The sequence below is a fragment of the Gobio gobio genome (genome assembly GCF_949357685.1).
Source record: "Gobio gobio genome assembly, chromosome: 13".
Lineage (NCBI taxonomy): Eukaryota > Metazoa > Chordata > Actinopteri > Cypriniformes > Gobionidae > Gobio > Gobio gobio.
The window spans coordinates 13,303,316-13,326,063 of record NC_137106.1 but is presented as its reverse complement, the minus strand read 5'-3'; the positions used below and the strand labels follow the sequence as shown (position 1 = coordinate 13,326,063).

Below are 22,748 nucleotides of genomic sequence, written 5' to 3'. Positions count from 1 at the left end.
GGCGGAGAAAAGACACCTGTTAACCGCAAAAGAATTAAGAATTAAGGTGAAGAATTAAGGGTGAAACCATCAGGAACCCTTTAGTCTCCAGCGCCACCATTTTCCAGAGCTGCAACCTACCTGGAGTCTCCAGAAGTGCAAGGTGTCAGGATCTCAGAGACTTCAGTTAGGTAAAGAATCCTAAAAAATGACCCCCACTAGATAAGAATCACAAGCTGAAGTGTTGTAAAATACATGAAGAAGGTTTTTTTATAGGCTTTATGGACAGATAGGTTGAGAGTGACTCTTGAAGGACCAGCACCACATCCTCTAGTACCACTGTTTGAAGAATTCATCTTCCAGAATCTGGCAGTACGTTTTGGGAGTTCATTTTTAGTCCATCTCTGCAAAACGGACTTCAGGATGGACTAAAATGAGCTCCCAAAACGTCCTGCCAGATTCTGGAAGATGAATTCTTCAAACAGTGGTACTAGAGGATGCGGTGCTGGTCCTTCAAGAGTCACTCTCAACCTATAAAACCTATAAAGCCTATAAAAAAGCAGGCTTCATGTATTTTACAACACTTCAGCTTGTGATTCTTATCTAGTGGGGGTCATTTTTTAGGATTCTTTACCTAACTGAAGTCTCTGAGATCCTGACACCTTGCACTTCTGGAGACTCCAGGTAGGTTGCAGCTCTGGAAAATGGTGGCGCTGGAGACTAAAGGGTTCCTGATGGTTTCACCCTTAATTCTTCACCTTAATTCTTAATTCTTTTGCGGTTAACAGGTGTCTTTTCTCCGCCACATGTTTTTGTCTGACCCTGCTGACCCAACGAGCATTTCACTGTCCAATGGTCATGCCTTAACTGCAATGTCTAGTATTGCATTAGTATTGCATCCTTCTCATGGGCATTTAATACTTTTTGACTTTTCAGTCTGAGTTAAATCTCTTTTTTGGCTCAATTTATCGGTAAAAGAAAACATGCCTAATAATTCTGCACACCTGAATATAAGGTGATTTTCATTTCCAGCCTTCATGAACAATTATATATCACTTATACATTATTAAATACTAAATCAATAGTAGTTATTAGGATTACTGTGGTTTGGAATTGGTCAAATGTGCCTGGAAAAAAAATATGATCAGAAAATCAACGTGCCTAATAATTCTGCACTCCCTGTAGAGTTAAACATATTTGTTATAAATCAAGTTTATGAACATTATATATGTAATTCAACACGTTCCAAACTTTGTGCCTGAATAGTGTTCTTGTGCTTGTTTTGTGAAATGTTTTTTCTTTTCTTTTTTTTTGTATTTATCAAAAGAGGGGTCTGTAATCTGATAATATACTATACAGAAATGTATTGAAGTGGACAGCAGCCACTAATGCTGTCTGTCATTAATGTTAATCAAAGAACAAAGCTAACAGAAAATTACTCACTGCTCTTGACTTAAGAACTTTTGTAGCTTTAATAAGGATTAATCTATATTTAATTGATAACTTTGGCAGTGCAGACTGTTTGATAACTTTAATCAATTTCTGTATATATCCTACCCGTTAGACGGGTATAGGAAGGGCACAGGAAAAAATGACATTTGTTTATGTGAGGATTGTTTTAAGTTCACTTAAATTAAAAGTTGTTATATTTTTTAAGCCTAATAAATTAACAATTAATAGCTTTCAATTACCCTACAATGTTGAATGGCTATAATTAATTAATGTTTAAAAAATTAAAATGAATTGAGACATCAGTAGCTGTAATGGTATAAGTGATACTGGCTTTCATTCATCAAAAGATGCCATTTAACATATCTTTGTTGTTTCTACATTAATTTGGAGATTAACTGTGAAATTATTACATTCTAAAATATATTAACATGTTTTAATTACAGAAAAAAGTGTGATTTAATCTAGTAAAAATTTTTTAAATCAATTGGCAGTTTTTTTTACCAATAATTTAAAAATAAACTAGAAGAAATTGACCACATTTGTATATAAATTCTGCAACATACTATATATATATATATATATATAATGTCATTTCTTTTAACGGTACAATTTAAAAAAAATATTTTGTAAGAAGTTACAATATATAAAATATTATTATATTATAAAATATTTTGTATGTTGCAGGATTGATATCCAAATGTGGTCAATTTCTTCTATATTTTTTTTAATTATTGGTCAAACGAAACTGTGTTTTCATCTGTTTTGTTTTTTTGCCTCTGAGTGTATAAACCATAAAATGTAGTGAAATATTATTACAACTGTTTTCTATTTTAATATATTAAAATGTAATATATATTAAATGCATTTATTTAAAATAAAAAATTGTAACGGTGTAAAAGCCTTTCCTGTGACTTTTGATTAATTGAATGCACCCTTGCTGAATAAAAGTATTAAATACTTTTGAGTGATATTGTAGGTAAGCACTAGTTGTATGTAATGTTTATTAATGTTTCCATGAAAGTTGTTATACAGTTACTGAGAAAATAAAGCAGTTCATATAAGGGGGTTTCTGAGTTGGAAAAGGTTGAAGAAGGTCAAAAAGATTTGAAAAAGCCTGACCAAAAAGTTTGAAGTAGTTGTAAAGCCTGAAGAAAAAAGCCAAAAGAATAAATACATTGAAAGCATGCTGTATCGTAAGAGATAATTTTGGTTATCACTCATGTGTTAACGTGCGGTTGGTGAACAGCTAATGTGTTGAAAGAACTGTAACAGTGCGGTGTCTGCGCCCCCTGCTGGTAAATATCTCAACACACACTGACTCCCTGCCATGGCAAACCTCTTATTGGTCTGGCTTATCGTTACTATAGTAACCCTTATTCTGTTTCTCAGTGTTTGTGTTTGTGTGTGTAGTGTCCTCAATGGTGGTGCTTCTATTACTTAATCTTGGGGACGTAAACTATATCTGTTTACTAAGGGATCTAATCTTTTAATGGCTTTCAAATCTAACATCTGTTGTTAGTGAGAACATTTATCTGGCTTGTGCTCCCCAAAACATCTGCCTGATGCAGGAAAGAAGGCAAAATCTTATCTTAAATCTTAACACAAAATGTCTGGATTACCGAGTTATCTGGATTTAATGATATAACAAAATCCTGGACTGTTCCACTCTTCAAAACTCATATTAGAGTTGTCATAGTAACAAGCCTGTAAGATCAAACATAATCTGTAGCATATGTTTATTTAATGTAAGGATCAGATCGTCTGTCCCAGTGGCCCTTCTTAAAGAGCACTGTTTTGTAATATATTATTATTCCTTTCCTAATATTAATAATAATAATAATATAATATTAGAAAAGTACCATGTTGAACTAAAGGCTAAAATAGCCTCCTGAGACCCAGAAAAAAGTTTTTACATGGATTTTTAAATTGTTTTAGAGCATTTATAAAATGTATATTTATTCATATGTTATGTTATGTCCTCTGTAGTGGAAAATGACATGAAATTACATGTACATAAATTATTATTTTTCATTCACAAATCAATTTTTAGGATTTTTTACGTTTTTTTTTTTTAAACCAAACTTTGTATAAAGATAATTCTCAACTATGTTATGAAATATATAATGGAATGAATTAATATACCATTTTACTTTAAGCAATATATGGGTAAAATTGCCATAAATTGGTAGTCCCATTCAATACAATGTGTATATATATATAATTTGCATATTGATGTTTTCTTGAGGCAATGTGTAATGAAAAAAAGTGTAATAATGGGAGTACAAATTGGCAACATTTTCATATTAATATATGTAATATAATAAATTACTTGTTAATTATAATTCAATGTAATATAGTTTAGGATTTTATTATTATTATTAACAATGCTAATAGATATAATAATATTATATAGTTTTAGAAGAGTTGAACTAGAGGAGACAATTTAGTATAATAAAAAAAAAAAATATATATATATATATATATAAATAATAGTATTAGTAGTAATTATATAATTATATAGTCTTAGAGTTGAACTAGAGGCAAAATAATTTAATGTAATAATAATAATAGATATAATATTATTTTAGAAGAGCAGCATGCTGAACTAGAGGTGAAAATAATTAAGTATATTTTTATTATTAAACAAAGGCCATTTTATTCATTAAGAGGTACCTATGACTTTAGGGTATATTTACCTCATTTACATTAACTGTACAGTTTGGTTAAGCCATGCTAAGAAATTTCTTCGTCATGGTTAAGTTGTTCTTGTTTAACAATACTTGAGAAATATATTTTTGCCATCATTGCAATTGTCATTACATCAGGTCAATATTTGGATCAAAAGACAATGCAAACATGGCAGAAGTAGTATGTCCGGGAATGTATTTGTCGTCTTGTTTTCAATGTCCTACCCTCAGAATGCATTTCATAACCGATCGAGAAGTTCATCATCAAATTCAGGGCATACACTATATTGCCAAAAGTTTTGGGACGCCTGCCTTTACATTCACATGAACTTTAATGCTGCGTTCACACCAAACGCGAATAGAGCGTCTGGCGCGAGTGATTTCAATGTTAAGTCAATGGAAAGGCGCGTTGTCTCGCGGCGCGAAGAACGCGAATCCGCCTCATTCGCGCGAATGGCGCAAATTGGACGCGAATTGAGCGTCTTGCGCGATACGCGCGTTACACGCGAATGGGGCTTTTGTGCATTCACGCGTTTGAAGCGAATTCGCGCTCTGACGCCCGAGTTGAAAATTTTGAACTTTGGCGTCAATTTGCGCCGCGTTAACCAATCAGGAGCCTGCTTGCTGCTGTCACGTGGTAAAGTGACGTGTATGAGAAACCCTGCATAAATTAAAAATAGTACTATTGTGTCACAAAATGTAGTTTTAAGACTTTTTCAGGTGGGAATGTAGTTGTTTAAAGCTCAAATATGTGGTTTATTTATAAAGAGAGCGCCTATTTAAAAAAAAATATCTTGAGTTTTTGGAGTTGTGAGATCCAGGCGATCACCTGGCAATCACTGCTCATAACCCCGGCGAAGGCAGCCTTTCCTCGGCCAGTCCTTCTGGCGTCTGCCGCTGGCTCTGATGTCCTGTAGTGGTTCGTTTTGTGTAGATCTAACGGCCGAGCTTTGCTCTCATGAATCTATAATTTTTTGTCTGCCAAATCGTTTTGACTGAGGGCAAACAGAAGTTTCATAACTTTATATTTTAAGGATATTTAAATATACATGTAGTGAAGATAATGTAGGAGTTGCCTGGACCACATTTGTGTGGCTATTAATGCTTAATATATATGTTTAATGAAAATGAAAAGAGGCAGAGTGGTGTTTTATGACATATTTCTCCTGGAGTGCCTTGAACGCGCGTCAATTTTGCTTCAAACGCTCGATTTCTACACGCGTCCAATTCTCCGCGGACGCGCGAATGCATTCAAAATGTTCGCGCGTGAAACTAGACGCGGTAGACGCGATTTTGACGCTCAATTCGCGTTTGGTGTGAACGCAGCATAATTAATGAAATCTCATTCTTAATCCGTAGGGTTTAATGTGGAGTTGGCCCACCCTTTGCAGCTAAAACAGCTTCAACTCTTCTGAGAAGGCTTTCCACAAGGTTTAGGAGTGTGTTTATGAGAATTTTTGACCATTCTTCTAGAAGCGCATTTGTGAGATCAGGCACTGATGTAGGACGAGAAGGCCTGGCTCACAGTTTTCCCTCTAATTAATCCCAAAGGTGTTCTATAGGGTCGAGGTCAGGACTCTGTGCAGGCTAGTCAAGTTCCTCCAGACCAAACGTCTCATCCATGTCTTTATGGTCCTTGCTTTGTACACTGGTGCGCAGTCATGTTGGAACAGAAAGGGGCCATCCCCAACATGTTCCCACAAAGTTGGGAGCATGAAATTGTCCAAAATGTCTTGGTATGCTGAAGCATTAAGAGTTCCTTTTACTGGAACTAAGGAGCCAAGCCCAACCCCTGAAAAACAACCCCACACCATAATCCCCCCCCCCCTCCACCAAACTTTACACTTGGCACAATGCAGTCAGGCAAGAACCGTTCTCCTGGCAACTGCCAAACCCAGACTCGTCCATCGGATTGCCAGACAGAGAAGCGTGATTCATCACTCCAGAGAACACGTCTCCACTGCTCTAGAGTCCAGTGGCGGCGTGCTTTACCCCATTGCATCCCACACTTTGCATTGCACTTAGTGATGTAAGGCTTGGATGCAGTTGCTCGGCCATGAAAACCCATTCTCATGAAGCTCTCTACGCACTGATCTTGAGCTAATCTGAGGGCTGCACGAAGTTTCAAGGTCTGTAGCTATTGACTCTGCAGAAAGTTTGCGACTTCTGCGAAATGTGCGCCTCAGCATGCGCTGACCCCGCTCTGTGATTTTACCTGGCCTGCCACTTCATGGCTGAGTTGCTGTTGTTCTCAATTGCTTCCACTTTGTTATAATACCACTAACAGTTGACCGTGGGAAATTTAGTAGTGAGGAAATTTCACGAATGGACTTATTGCACAGGTGGCAACCTATCATAGTACCAGCTTGAATTCACTGAGCTCCTGAGAGAGACACATTCTTTCACAAATGTTTGTAGAAGCGTCTGCATGCCTAGTGCTTGATTTTACACACCTGTGGCCATGGAAGTGATTGGAACACCTGAATTCAATGATTTGGAGGAGTGTCCCAATACTTTTGGCAATATATAGTTTATTTTGGACGCATCTTTTTGGGGCTGAGAAGAAAGTTTTGATGATATTTTTATTACATCAACCTTTATTTTAAAAGGTCAAGGAAAATTGTATCTTATTGTCTTTCATCTATCTCTCTAGGTGAGAAGTACGAGCTGCATGCGGGTACAGAGTCCACTCCTAGCGTGGTGGTCCACGTGTGTGAGAGTGAAACTGAGGAAGAGGAAGAAGCCCGGCCAAAAGGCAAGATAGTCCAGACCAGACGTCCCGACGGTCCCCCAAAAGTCTACAACTAAATCCTTCAGCACACTGCACATGTTTTCTCTCTCTCTGTGTCTCTTTCTCTCATCCTGAGAAAGACGCACTTTATTTCAATAACAAAAAAAGCTAAACTAAGACATGGATGGATTTGGAGGGGTGCTCAGTGCACAGGTGACTTGTGTTGTTCTGAACTGGACTCGTGGACTGAACACACCGTCTCACCGCTGCCTCATGGGACAGACAGGGGGCGATGAGCTTGCGACCCCCCTCCCACAACCATAGCACTTTCATTCCCTCATTTAGAGTCTTTGTCCTGTAGCATTAAAGAGCAGTAATTGTAATTAACAGTCGTAGAAGTAGGTTACATGTAAACTTTGTTACTGTTTGTCACTTTGATTGATCAAAGAAAAAAATGCTTTAAAAAAAGGAAGCGGACCCATTCTGCTTCCTCCGGTTTTCTCTTGACGGCTGTGTCCGTATTTATCTCCATATCGGTCGGGTTGGCGCACCTACAGCGCTGGGATTGTGTCCTGCGTGCGTCATTATGCCTGTTCGTACCATGCTGGAATGGGATGGCAAGATGTTTGACGGAGACGATAAGAGCGAAGGCGTCGGTTGAAGTGTTTCTGTCATGTTGGTGAAGACGAGAGGGTGTTTAACATGTCCGTTCGCTAAGTTAGATGTGTATTATTCTTACTGTGTATTTGATACCACACATTTTTGCATGCTAACTGGTGTATTTTATACTCTGTGTTAAAGCAACTTTGAGCATATCTGACTACTGTCTTTCAGAGGGACGGCCTTGGAAAGTGAAGAAACAGTCAGGTGTAAAGTTCGACATTTTGTACTTGTATAGCGCAACGTTCACTCGCGGGCCAGACAAACAGGAAAAAGCACATGTTATGGGTCTTCGTTTCACCCCATCTTTTTCGGCACCTTTATGCTTTAGCTTTTTCTCACTTCAACTTCAGTAGCATTTGCAATGTTCGGTGTCTCTGCGTATGTTTACTGAAAATCAATGTGACTGTATGAATGCTTTACTACTGTCATCTCAATGTTAACTGTTTTGCGTTGACAGATTACTTCTTAAAGGGATAGTTCGCCCAAAAATGAAAATTCGGTCATCATTCATGTTGCCTTTCTTCTCTTGAACATCAAATAAGAATTTTTCATTTTTGAAGAATGTCGGCAACCAAACATTTCTGGACTTTCATTGTTTGAACAAAAACACTTTTCTTAAAATATCTTCTATTATGTAGAAGAAAGAAAGTAGTACAACTCGCTTTTTGGGTGAACTATCCAAAGTCTTTTATGTCTCGCAAATAATTTTTTCCACTTGATAAATCTCCACTGTGTTAATTCATACCAAAATGGTTACAAATTGGTGAATGGTGTAATTTTAAGATGTGTTTTTACTAATGTACAGTCAGTGAAGCAGAATCCACCGATGATGGCGGTCAAATTAGCCTTATTAAAAGTCCTATTTCAGTCAAAAAAAGAAAGAAAATCCAGTTAAATATTGAATGATAATCAATGAAAAGTCATTGCGATAGATGTAAATCACATTTAAAAAAAGACATGCAAACAAATAACGCTGATATTCATGTGACTAAATTGCCTTTGCAAACCAATCCTTCAATGACTCCATTAGCAAATAATAAAGAAAAGGAGTTTACCTTTTTCTTTTCTTAATTCTGCATGCTGTGACTTTTCCATAGATGCAGTCTTTCCCGATTGTATTTCACTCTGAATGCAGCCCTTTTCTCCTGCCTGTGTCTGCCTGTTGTTTTTTCGGGTGTTTGGTCACTACAAGGGCGAGAAACATGGGCGAACAAAGTTATTGATAACCAGCATGAAGAAATGTTTTGGACTCTTTGAGTTTTGCGTGTGTTCACCTTTAAGACAAAAGGAAGAAGCAAAGCGACGTATATGAATACATGAAGCAAATTTGTACTGAGTTGTTACAGATAATCCTGTCATTGGCAGCATAATGTATTGATCTTTTTTACTGTCTTTAAGGCTGTTGTTGCTTCGTATCAGTAAAATGATCTTGTTCTCTTTTTTATTTTTAAGGAAGGCTACAGATGGTCAGTTCTACCACTTTTGCCGTTCAGTTTGGATAGATATTGTCTAGTACTGTAACTGTAGTTCATAACCTGTGAACACGAAGCAATAATTTACGGTTATATGTCGGTGTCCTGTATGGTAAGGTTTTTTCTTTTCTTTTGCAGAGGTGTACTCTGATTCTTGGCTTGCTTACGTTTGTGTAAATATGATTTTTGTTTCTCATTGGCATATAAATATATAAATGAAGATATATATATATATATATATATATATATATATATATATATATATATATATATATATATATATATATATATAAAGAACTGATTCTTAAAAAAAGTGCTGTAATGTGTTTATTTCACACAAGTAGTTCCTCCAAAGGTGTGCATCTGAAGTCCAATACTGTATAAGGGTGTGAATAACGTTTATCATATATTAATAGTGAATAGGAAGTTCTCACCAGGATATATTTGCAAATTTGTATGTGTGTCCTTCTCTTCCTCATTCCAGCTGTGTTTAAAGGAGTGGTCATGTATGGGCAAAATCTTTGAGTTTAATTCTGAAAAGACATTGTCCATGTGAAATCTTACTCCAAGTAAAAAAGAATGGAAAAATTTCAAATTCGGATTGTGCCTTATTGTTCCTGATTGTCTATTTCAACCAAAGCTGAGATGAACTGTTAGAGAATTAGCCTACTTTCCACAATCCACTTGTATAAACTGACAATAAAAGGAGGTTCCTCTCTAATTTACCAGGGGAGAATGGGACACACCTGGCTTTTGTTTCTACCTGTCAATGAGGAGATCCCAGCCCAGTCTCCTGGGATACAAATACTGATACAAAGATACTAATTATACACGTTCTAACACACCCTTGAGGGAATTATTCATTGAGGGAAATAAGGAGCTTGTGAATAACAGCCAGTAGCTTTGAACAAAATGTACCGCTATAACTAGATCTGCCTGAATTTGCTATAGGTGCATATTAAGATTCTGGTAGATGCTAATTATAGGCATAAGCATATCTTTTTTTATCATATAATCCCAGCAAATGAAGAAACGTCCCTTTTTCAGGATACTGTATTTTAAAGCTACATTTGTAAAAATCCAAATAAGCTTTACAGATCTTTATTGGACAAGGTTAAACAATGTTATTCATGCTTGTTAAATTAACCATAAACGATTACACATGTGGAACTGTTCTTAAAGGAACACGCCGACTTTTTGTGACTTTAGCTTATTCACCGTATCCTCCAGAGTTAGATAAATCCATACATACCATTCTCATCTCCGTGTGTGCCATAACTCTGTCTGACGCACCCACTGCTAGCCTAGCTTAGCACAAAGACTGGAGGTAACCCGCTCCATCTAGCCTAAAATAACGCAGACATTTTCCTATTTACATGTTGTGATTTGTATAGTTACATTGTGTACTAAGACGGAAAATGAAAAGTTGTGATTTTCTAGACCGATATGGCTAGGAACTATACTTTCATTCCTGCGTAGTAAGGAACTTTGTGCCGTCCCATGAATGCAGTGGCGCAATGATATTACACAGTGTCTGAAAATAGTCCCCAGCACGCTCCCTGTGTAAGCAGGTTGTCAAGTTGGTTATGTTGACGGAAGTTAGCCTATTTTCAGGTGCTGTGTAATATCATTGAGCCGCTGCACTCATGAGACGGCACAAAGCCCCTTGATTATTACGCAGGAATGAGAGAATAGTTCCTACCCATATCGGCCTAGAAAATTGCAACTTTTCATTTTCCGTCGGTCTTAGTACACTCTAAAAAAAAGGTTCTATATGGCACCAAAAATGGTTCTTGGCTCGTAATCATAGGGGAACCTTTTTTAGTGCTATATAGCACCAATTTTGGTGCTTCAGTGGTTCTTCAGCGGCTCTTCAGAGGTACTATATCGCACCTTAGTCAAAGAACCGGTGAAGAACCTCTGAAGAACCACTGAAGCACCAAAATTGGTGCTATATAGCACTAAAAACGTTCCCTATGATTACGAGCCAAAAACCATTTTTGGTGCCATATAGAACCTTTTTTTTTTTTTTAGAGTGTACACGATGTAACTATACTCCTCACAACATGTAAATAGGAACATATTGGTGTTATTTTGTCACTTATTGAGCAGTAGGCTAGCTGAAGCCATTTACCTCCAGTCTTTGTGCTAAGCTAGGCTAGCGGTGGGTGCGTCAGACAGAGTTATGGCACGCACGGAGATAAGAATGGTATAGACTTATCTAACTCGGTGGATACGGTGAATAAGCTAAAGTCCCAAAAAGTTGGCGTGATCCTTTAAGACATTAACCATAAGATAATTAAAGTCACAGTTCCAATAGACATGTTTGAGAACTTGCAAGTGCCTTGGTGGAAGATTGGAGTAGTTTAGTTAGTTTAGTAAAGGTAGTGTAAAAAAGATTTTAAAAAGACTAGACAAGTAATAATACAAAAAACAATATGGATAAATGCAAATTATACACCCTCAAAAAGAATTAAAACATGAATAAAAATAGGTCTTCAAGGAGGATTTAAACAGAAATAGGCGGGCAAGATCTAATATGGATATCCTGGGAGCAGGCACCAAAAAGCTTTAAAACGCACCTTTAGCTTTGAAATGTGAAGAGGAGTAATTGTGAAGTAATAGAGGAATATTGAGGAGTAATAATGGAGACTGAGAGGAGTAATTGATGCCCGAAGAGACCTTGAGGCTGTATACGCTTTAAAAATAAAGAGCACATTTTTTTTAAATCAACACGGAACTTGGCCAAAATGTGGCAGCCAAATTATTGATGGCACTGGAAATTGAAAACGTGAGCACATTACTCCTGAACTTGCCTCTCGACATGAGAAACCGCATTTTGCACGATGTAAAGCAGATTTAGGCAAACACAGAGAGAGGGAATTACAGTAATCTAACATTGATGTTATAAATGCATGAATGACCATTTCAAGGAACGCATCTTCTTTATTTTAGCAATGGATCTCATTTGGAAGAAACTCCTTTTCACAACAGCACTGATCTGCTTATCAAAACACAAAGTGGGCCAAAGACGATTATTTCATTTTTATCGCTATTTAACTAAAAAATAATGCATGTCCACCAAGCCTTTAATGTCACAAAGACATTCAACAGATTAGACACAGAATCGCTGTTATTTTCAGCAAAATATAGCTATTTTATTGTATATAAATATAGCGATTGTCATTGGCATGGAAATTATATGAGAAGCTGTGTTTACGAGTAATATGACCTATAGGGTAATCATAACACAAAAAGAAGAGGTCCCAAAATGGAGCCCTGTGGAACACCATAAGAGATTTGAGCACAAGATGAGAAACATTTCCCTACATTAACATTTTCTTTAAGGTAAGAGGCAAACCACTTCAGCACAGGTCCCTGAAACCCAGCTACCAAGTCACTGTAAAAGGATGTCATGATCTACTGTGTCACTTGCTGCTCTGAAATCAAGCAGGATTCAAATACAGCAAGAACCAGAGTCAAGAGAGAGTCAAATATCATAGGTAAACCTTCAACAAAGCAGATTCAGTACTGTGTATTTCTCTAAAACCAGACGGAAATGTGTCAAAAATATTAAAAGTACTCAGGTAAGATGACATCTGAGAGTAGAAAGCTTTTTCCAAGACTTTTCAAATAAAATATAATTTGGAAATGGGTCTGTAGTTATTCATATCATGCTGATCAAAATTATGTTTTGTTTTTTAACAATGGCATGTTTCAAACTGGATGGAACAACTCCATTTGCTAGGAAGCCATTTATAATAGCAATAACAACTAGACTTAAACGTCTAGACTAGCTAAAACGCCTTTTTAAAAATATGAGTGGCAGAAAATCAGAAGGACAAAACGAGGGCTTCATATTAACAATATCATAGTTGTGAAGGAGACAGGTTGAAAAAGAGGAAGAGAGCTCTGATGAGAAGGTGTTTCTGGAGGAAAAGAACGTTGAGATGTTAGACCTAATGCTCTCAAATTGAATCAATGAATAAAGAGATTTAAAAACTAATCACACAGGTCAGTAGAAATCTCTAATGGAGCACTAGGGATGGGATTTAGCTTTGTGCATTTTGTGCAATTAAATCTGACATATTTCAACTGTGCTTCCTTAACAGCACCCTGATACTGTTTAAGACACTCCCTGAAGATTTCATATCTAAAGTTTATCTTTCTTCAATCTATGTTCAGCACGCCTACACTCCTGTCTGAGGGCGCAAGCAGGCCCATTTAGCCAGGACTGAACTTTATTCCTTACCTTGGATTTCTGTAATCAAAGGGGGGCAACTGAGTCCAAGGTAGAAGTGCAGGTACTGTTAAAAAGATCGACCAATTCATCTGGATTGACACAACTGGATAGGACTTCTGTAGCATTTGGGATTTCGGTCGATAAACACATCATTGAAAGACCTGGCATCTAGAAAAATAGGGCAGCACGATTATGACAAAAATCTAAATTGTCGATTATTCCCTTGAAATTGTAATTGCGATTTATTAATTACGATTATGCTATACATTTACATTTACATTTAGTCATTTAGCAGACGCTTTTATCCAAAGCGACTTACAAATGAGAGCAAAAGAAGCAACTAGAACAGTCAAGGGCAACAGTATGCAAGTGCTGTAGCAAGTCTCAGTTAATCTAGCTCAGAACAGTTTTTTTTTTTTTTTTTTTTTTTTTTTTTAAATAAATTAGACAGACAGAAAATGAATAGAATGATAAGTGCTATTCTTGATTGGTCAGGTGCTGCTGGAAGAGATGTGTCTTTAGGCGTTTTTTGAAAATGGCTACAGACTCGGCTGCTCGAATTGAGATCGGCAGGTCATTCCACCAGGTGGGAACAGCCCAGGAAAAGCTCCGTGAGAGCGATTTCATGCCTCTCTGGTATGGCACCACAAGGCGTCGTTCACTAGCAGAACGTAAGTTCCTGGAGGGTGTGTAAGTCTGAACGAGCGAGTTTAGGTATATTGGTGCAGAGCCAGTGCCTTGAATTTGATGTGAGCAGCTATTGGCAGCCAGTGCAGACTGATGAAGAGAGGCGTGACGTGCGCTCTCTTCGGCTCATTAAAGACCAACCTCGCCGCTGCATTCTGGATCAGTTGCAAGGGTTTGATAGTGCATGCCGGAAGGCCCGCTAGAAGAGCATTACAGTAGTCCAGTCTGGAGAGAACAAGAGCTTGGACCAGTAGTTGTGTGGCATGCTCTGATAGGAAGGGTCTAATCTTCCTAATGTTGTATAATGCAAATCTACAGGATCGGGTTGTTGCAGTAATGTGGTCAGTGAATTTTAGCTGATCATCAATCACAACTCCAAGGTTCCTGGCTGTCCTGGACGGAGTTATGGTTGATGAACCTAGCTGAATGGAGAGATTGTGGTGAAGTGCTGGGTTGGCAGAGACAACAAGAAGTTCTGTCTTTGCAAGGTTAAATTGAAGGTGATGTTCCTTCATCCAGGCAGAAATGTCTGTTAGGCAGGCAGCGATACGAACACCAACCGATGGATCATCTGGTTGAAATGGGAAGTAGAGTTGAGTGTCGTCGGCATAGCAGTGATAGGAAAAGCCATGTTTCTGAATGACCGATCCCAGTGATGACATGTAGATGGAGAAGAGAAGTGGTCCAGGCACTGAGCCCTGGGGAACTCCAGTAGCTAGATGATGTGACTTAGACACTTCACCACTCCATGACACCCTGAAGGACCTACCTGAGAGGTAAGACTTGAACCACTGGAGAGCTGTTCCTGAGATGCCCATCTTCATGAGAGTTGACAGGAGGATCTGGTGGTTAACTGTGTCAAAAGCAGCAGACAAATCCAGTAAGATAAGTACTGTGGATTTGGAAGCTGCTCTTGCCTGTCTGAGTGCCTCCGTAACCGAGAGCAGGGCAGTCTCAGTTGAGTGGCCGCTTTTGAAGCCGGATTGGTTGATGTCCAGGAGGTTGTTCTGTTCAAGAAACGTAGACAGCTGGTTAAACACCACTCGCTCAAGTGTCTTTGCAATGAAAGGAAGAAGGGATACCGGTCTGTAGTTTTCTAAGAGTGCTGGGTTTAGAGAGGGTTTCTTAAGCAGTGGGGTTACCCGAGCCTGCTTAAATGCTGTGGGGAAGGTCCCGGTGTGAAGAGAGGTGTTGACAATGTGAGTGAGTGCAGGAGTAACAGAAGAAGAAATGGCCTGAAGGAGGTGGGTGGGGATAGGATCAAGCGGACAGGTAGTGGGATGATTGGATAGGATGAGTTTGGAGACATCTGCTTCAGAGAGCAGAGAGAAGGAGGGGAGCGTGTGTGTGATGGTTGTTGAGATGTGCGTGTCAGTTTGTGGTGTGGAGAATTGACTGCTGATGGAGGAGGTTTTGTTTGTGAAAAATGATGCAAAGTCATCAGCTGTAAGAGTTGATGAAGGAGGGGGAGGAGGAGGACAAAGGAGCGAAGAGAATGTTTTGTAAAGTGCACGAGAGTCAGAGCAGTTGTTGATTTTGTTGTGGTAGTATGTAGTTTTAGCAGTGGAGACATTAGTAGAGAATGAAGCAAGAAGAGACTGATACAGGGTTAGGTCAGTAGCGTTTTTAGTTTTGCGCCACTTCCTCTCTGCCGCCCGAAGTCCAGAGCGATGTTCGCGGAGCACATCAGACAGCCAGGGGGCAGAGGGGGTGGTGCGGGCTGGCCTGGATGTAAGGGGACAGAGGTTGTCTAAGCAGGATGTTAGAGTGGAGCAAAGAGTGTCAGTAGCACTGTTAGTGTCTAGTGCTGAGAACTGAGCAGGTGGAGGGAGTGAGGATGAAACCATAGTGGCTAGACGGGAGGGAGAGAACGAGCGTAGATTACGCCTAAAGGTGATCTGTGGGGGAGTGTGTGTTGTGTCAGGAGTCAGTATGAGGTTAAGAGTGATGAGAAAGTGATCTGAGATGTGCAGTGGAGTAACTAAAGTGTTGTTTGTGGAGCAATAGCGCGTGTAGATAAGGTCCAGATGGTTACCTGATTTGTGAGTAGCTGTAGTAGATACTCGCATGAGGTCAAATGAGGACAGAAGAGTGCTGAAGTCAGCAGCCTGGGGTTTATCAAGGTGGATGTTGAAGTCACCAAGCAGTACCAAAGGAGTGCCATCCTCAGGGAAGTGAGAGAGGAAAATATCCAATTCCTCTAAGAAGTTACCCAGTTGACCTGGAGGGCGATAAATAACTACAACATGGATTTTAGCAGGATGAGTGATAGTGATTGAGTGTGATTCAAAAGAGCGGTTGCCAGATAGAGATGTAATGGGCTCAAATTTCCAATCATTTGAGATGAGCAAACCAGTACCTCCACCCCTCCCAATCGGGCGAGGGGTGTGTAAAAAAGTGAAATTATTTGAGAGAGCTGCAGGAGTGGCAGTGTCTTCTGGTTTGATCCAGGTTTCAGTTAGAGCCATGAGACTGAGATGTGAATGAGTGGAAAAAGATGAAATAAAGTCTGCTTTGTTTACAGCAGACTGGCAATTCCACAGACCAATTGGAATGGACATTAATGTAGTAGAGGAAATAGGTACACTACGCAGATTATTAGGATTACGGTGTCTAGAACGTGATGAGCGTGACTTGCGGGTGTTTGAGGTAATAGTAGCAATTTTGAAGCACATCGTGAATATGGGTCAGAGAACCAAACAGATAACAACAAGCAAAACACAAAAGTGGACAAAGTAGAAGGAAAGCTATACTCAAGTGCCTTGTCGTGTCCTTGCTCGAGTGGAGTCGCACAGAGTAGAGTCGAATGGTCTTTACACTCTTCGGTCTTCACACCAGGAGGGCTTCACACGAGGGCTGCCGCTTCCGCTGCCGCGGAGAACCGCTCACTTATACTCACGTTAATTGTCCTTATTGAATACAGATGGCTACTCCCAGTGAAACGCGTTCGCGTGAGGTCACGTGACTAACAAACTTTCAGCAAACAGACAACCAACTACAGCACACAGACAATGTTCTGACTAACAGCTGAACTACAGATCACTTAAGAAAATGTAAACAGCACTCACAGTCACAGACTAGTTATTCTCCCTGAAGTTCGATTGCTTCTCTCTATCTTCAATTGTAAACAACACAGCATTAAGAAGCACTATAGCACTATAGCACAGCACTATAGCATTAAGCCTCAAAAGTCAAATATACAGTGGTTTGGTTTCTTTAAATAAAAAAAGTAAAAATATGCATGGTATTATAATTTTATACTAAAAATAAAAACAATGGGGAAAAACTTAAGATAACCTGTAGAAAGAAAGAAAAAACACATTAAGTACACAGAATAATATAGGTGGACTTTTTTTTGTAATTGCGATTACATTTTATTCAACGATTATATAATTGTGGCATCCGTAATTGTAATCACGTTTACAAATTCGATGAATTGTGCAGCCCTATAGAAAAACGTGGTGAGTGATAGGATTTGGACAGAGTACATGACAACACAGAATTCCTCTGCATAGTCTATGACTAAGTACAGTATCCCGCTTTGGGATTAGGCTGCCTGTGTTGGATTTCCCTGCTAAAATGGGGATTAGGTAAGTATTGGAGCATAGAGCTCTGGGCGTTCCTTTTCAGTCGGTCACGTTCGACAAACGTCTCCGTTCCCTCCTTCAGGGAACGAGGGTTACATACTAGGTCTGATTATTGACACCAATTTCACAATTCGATTCGATTTCGATTCACAAGTTTCCGATTCGATTTTCGATTCTTTTCGATTCAATTCAATATCGATTATTTTGGATATGTATCAGGTAAAATACATGGAAAATGTTCTCAAAGAAAACTAATTTCTGAACTAATGTTGTAAACTATGGGAGGCAGTTGATACTACATTAGCCTACTAATATTGAAGGTACAAATGAACAGACACTTAAATGACACTAAATAATGTTTTTTATATATAATAATAATAAAGTTATAATAACTCTACAATTACATAATCATAATCTCGGAAGAGAAGATCCGTTCATGTTTGCTCCGCGCTGCCGGTTCTCTTGAGCTGAGCTGAGGCAGAGCGATCTCGCACCACAGCACCAAAACGGTATATGTTTTTGAATTTCGTAAACAAATAGACGTAATTTGAAATCTGAGACTTTGTTTCATATCAATAGTAATAAAGCACAAAGATGAATACGATTTATTGGATGGGAGGCGTGCTACAATGTTTATTTCATTCATTATGCCTAACTGAAAACAGGATGACTTATCGATTCTTGGGATTTAAGAATCGATATTGTTTTGTAAAAGTGAGAATCGATTAAAATCGAGAAATCGATATTTTTTTCCCAGCCCTATTACCAGTGGCGGATCTAGAAAATTTTACTTGGGGGGGCAAAGGGGTGGCAAGAGGTCTTGGCAGGGTGGCAGGGGTAGATGGTACATGGAAATCCCTATATGTGAATTGCTTTAACAAAACAAACACAAAACCACTTTTAAACTACAGTACTTATTGCTTAATCATGCCCTTACACACTACAAAGGTTTTTAATTGTGTTCAAACAAAACAAAAAAGTATAAAAAGCAAAATGAAAATATAAAAAAGTACAATAATTGTGTCCAAGATGCAGTGGACTACAAATATACAACAGTGGACAATACTCAAGTTCTTATAATTAAAACTTATAAATACAGTCCACAAATGAAATTACCCATGATCACCCATCTTTTTTAGGAAAGCTTAAAGGGTTAGTTCACCCAAAAATGAAAATTCTGTCATTAATTACTTACCCTCATGTCGTTCGACACCCGTAAGACCTCCGTTCATCTTCAGAACACAAATGAAGATATTTTAGTTGAAATCTGATGGCTCTGAAAGGCCTCCATTGGCACAATGGCACGGTTCACTCTCAAGACCCTTAAAAGGTACTAAAGACGTCGTTACAAAGTCCATCTCACTACAGTGGTTCTAAAATAACTTTATGAATCGGCGAGAATAGTTTTTGTGCGCAAAAAAACCCTAAATAACGACTTATATAGTGATGACGATTTCAAAACACGGCATCATGAAGCTTCGAAGCGTTATGAATCAGTGAGCCGAATCATGATTCGGATCGCGTGTCAAACCGCCAAACTGCTGAAATTTGGCGATTCAAACCGCTGATTCGACTCGCTGATTCATAACGCTTCGAAGCTTCATGATGCCGTGTTTTGAAATCGTCATCACTATACAAGTCGTTATTTAGGGGTTTTTTTGCGCACAAAAACTATTCTCGCCGATTCATAAAGTTATTTTAGAACCACTGTAGTGAGATGGACTTTGTAACGACGTCTTTAGTGTCTTTTAAGGGTCTTGAGAGTGAACCGTGCCATTGTGCCAATGGAGGCCTTTCAGAGCCATCAGATTTCAACTAAAATATCTTCATTTGTGTTCTGAAGATGAACGGAGGTCTGACGGGTGTCGAACGACATGAGGGTAAGTGACTAATGACACAATTTTCATTTTTGGGTGAACTAACCCTTTAAGGCGACTGTTGTTGTGCTTTGCAGCAAAATGTTTCACAAACAGTGTTATGTGTTTCTAAACATGTTACAGTGTTTACATGGTACAATTTCTGGTAAGCTACGCTTTTTTGTTATTTCAATTCAATTAAATTATTGTGATTTGATTTAATATTGACTCATTTGGATAAATATTAGGCACACAAGATGTACCTAATCTCAAGAAAAAACAACTCACCTAATGCTGTAAACATAGAGCCCTATCAGCTGGCAGTGTTATTTAAGGTTAAAAATAACTCAAATTACATATAATGCGTTTTTTATTATAATAACAACTTTATTTAACGATATAAAGAAAAATATAATAAATATGTAATATGGTACACTACACATATTTACCAAAATACTCTCTAGCTCTTTTTTTCTAGCCAACTAATGTGCTTAGCCTATTATGGACATTAAATGGCTTTCCTGAGGTAAATGTTATGTGACATAATTGTTCTCCAGTTGTTTTGTTGACCCCTTTGTTAGACTGATTGGTCGATATTATGTATGAGGAATATACATTTAGGTAAATTGTAGGCTACTGTTTCTTTCAACATTGTCCATTAGAGTTTATTTACTATTAGCTAGAGATGATCTGTCCACGTGCAGCTAGGGATCTGTCACGTAACATTTAAAAGCGCCAAAACGGCATTTATTATTTGAATTTCGTAATAAAAGTGACAGAATCTGAGAGCTGAATTTTTTTTTATATCATAAGTAACCTGCTCTGTCTAGTCTGTCAGTCTCCGTGTCCTCTTTGCTTGGCGATTTTTCTGTGGGTGAGAAAATGTATGTGCGCGTGAAAAGTGTCAATTGCCCTGTGTCTCACGGTGAATGCGTGAGATTTGGCAGTTATGGATACAATATTTTTATATTTTTTATTAAGCTGTTCTTGTCTTTACTAAAATCAAAATTAGGCTAATCAAAGGGAAGAGTGCTCTTACGAATCACAACCGCTGATTTTGGCTAACGTAATAGACTCGCTGTTTTTGCTGATGCTGAATCGTCTTTAGCATACAATACATTCATTACAAATGTAATTTTAAGTTAAACATGTGTTTAAACTACTCCTGGGGAAACTCACTTCGCCTTCAGGGGCTCTGGGGCAGCTCAGTCTCTCCAGTCGGGTTGTAGGGCCACCGCACCGCAGCAGACTCGCTGTGTGTGAGCCAGACTGAGCGAACGCCGCTCTGCACGCTTGAATCAGGGACGTAGCTAAGTATTTGAGGGGCGGGGGAGGGGTATTTTATGCATTTTAATTTTAATACATTTAAAATAAAAAATCAAATGGTTTACTTTTGGTAAATGTATTGGACATACTGGCGGGTTGTTTTTACAAGTACAGTTTTTGGATCATCAAAGTTAGGGGGGCAGCTGGGGGGGAAAGGCTCTAGAGTGGGGGGGCACCTGCCCCCCCTTGCAGATCCGCCCATGCCTATTACATATGTAACCGAGAAGTTCCCTTCCAGTCGGTCACGTTCAACGAACATGTCGACTGAATTCATTGTCAGTTCCAGCGTATACGTCTCCATTCGCTCCTTCAGGGAACGAGATGTTTTCCCCTAGCACCTGTTGTAACTGTCTATTAGGGAAGGAGGTCATTGTATAAGTCGCATGGGATGCGCCCAGTGAAGTGTTGATGCTCAACTGCAGCAGGCATTCCTTCAGCATGGTATAGTTTGACGTTCCCATAGCATCGTTGGACACAGCATGGAGTTTCATCTAAAGGGTACGCTCTGGGGTTACGTCTTTAACCACGATTCTCTGAGAAAGGGATGCTTGCTTACGCGGATGCGGCATGCTTGCGCGTCTCCTTCAGACAATTAAGCTGATGACATCTGATGCAGGCGTCCTTTTAAAATCACTCAAGTCCCTTTATCTAGACCTCTCTACTTAACTGTCGGACTCGTACATCTGTCATTTTTGTAGTTTTTTAACACTTTTTATCTGCGTTTGTAGTTCTAACCGAATCCTCTTCCAACTCGCAATGGGTCGTGGGCAATATCAGCCGTTAGAGCGCGCGTCGATCTGCACTTCGAATTCTGACTGGAAATAGTAGACCATCTTTGGAATACTCTTTTCAACATACGACGATTAGGGACATACTAATTCTATTTTCGAATACTATTTTTAGGACGGATAGTATGCGAATTGGGACACAGCACAAGTCTCAAAATAATCCAGAGCAAGAGAAGTTAAACATTTAAAATAAATTATTTGTTAGATAAAGATTTAGCATTTATGAATTAATTAAGTAAGTATTTATAAAGCACATTTCCTATATACTGCTGTACACCCAAAGCGCTTTACAAAGTATCCTTTTCACTACACAAAATAAGTGTTTAATTTATATAAATGGTTCACAGTAACTGCCTTAGCTCTTACTATCAAACTTTTGATTTGCATCTCTTCTCTTTCAGTTTAATACATTTGTCTATTATTTAATCCAACTGAATTTAATGGTTTATTAATTAATCATTTGGTATACCTATAGATTTCTATAGATATGGATTCTATAGACATAGTTTCTACCTTGTTTGCAATTTCCTATATGGATTACCATATGCATTATTTTTCATTTATAATTTATCTTCGATTATAACCACAATGTTGTGTGCGTGAGAACATAGAGCAGAATAGAGTATAAGGGAGAGGAGATCAGAAGATGTGTATTATGTAGCCTGTATTAGTGTAATTAATTCAGCAACAATGGTGATTTGAAACATGTATCTTGCATTGTTTGCTATTGAAAGAACTGATTGTTAAAAGTAAGAAATTGAAAGAAGATCCTCATGTTGTGTTTCAGTGATTAAACCAAATGTTCTCATTACATATTATTACTATAATCTTGTCTATGAAACGATTATGTGGACTGAAAATGTGTGCAACTGAATAAAAGCATTTTTAAAGAAAATAAAAGGTTTTGAAAGAATGTTACAATGTGATCAGTTTGGTTTTTTGTTACTAAGAAAATGCACCATCCTTGCGAAAATAGTACCAAAGCGAATACACACAACTGTAACATAACATATTTAAAGGAACACGCCACTATTTTTGAACTCCAACTCCCCTAGAGTTAAACAGTTGAGTTTTACCATTCTCTAATCCATTCAGCCGATCTCTGGGTCTTGCGGTAGCACTTTTAGCATAGCTTAGCATAGATCATTGACTCTGATTAGACCGTTAGCATCTCGCTCAAAAAAAAAAAGACCAAACAGTTTTTATATTTTTCCTATTTAAAACTTGACTTCTCTGTAGTTACATTGTGTACCAAGACCAATGGAAAATGAAAAGTA

At 38.3% G+C, this 22,748-nt stretch overlaps 1 protein-coding gene across 2 annotated transcripts in view; it reads left to right on the top strand.

The window, feature by feature from the left end:
• rcan3 (regulator of calcineurin 3) overlaps positions 1-9,198 on the top strand; it is a 79,319-nt gene extending 70,121 nt beyond the window's left edge. The window contains exon 4 of one of the 2 annotated variants that reach the window (XM_079832261.1): positions 6,772-9,198. In XM_079832261.1, the coding sequence (XP_079688387.1) occupies positions 6,772-6,926 (155 nt within the window). In that variant the 3' untranslated portion in view covers positions 6,927-9,198. The remainder of the gene's footprint in view (positions 1-6,771) is intronic. The other variant, XM_079832260.1, reaches the window with a different exon arrangement.
• Positions 9,199-22,748: the final 13,550 nt, after the last annotated feature.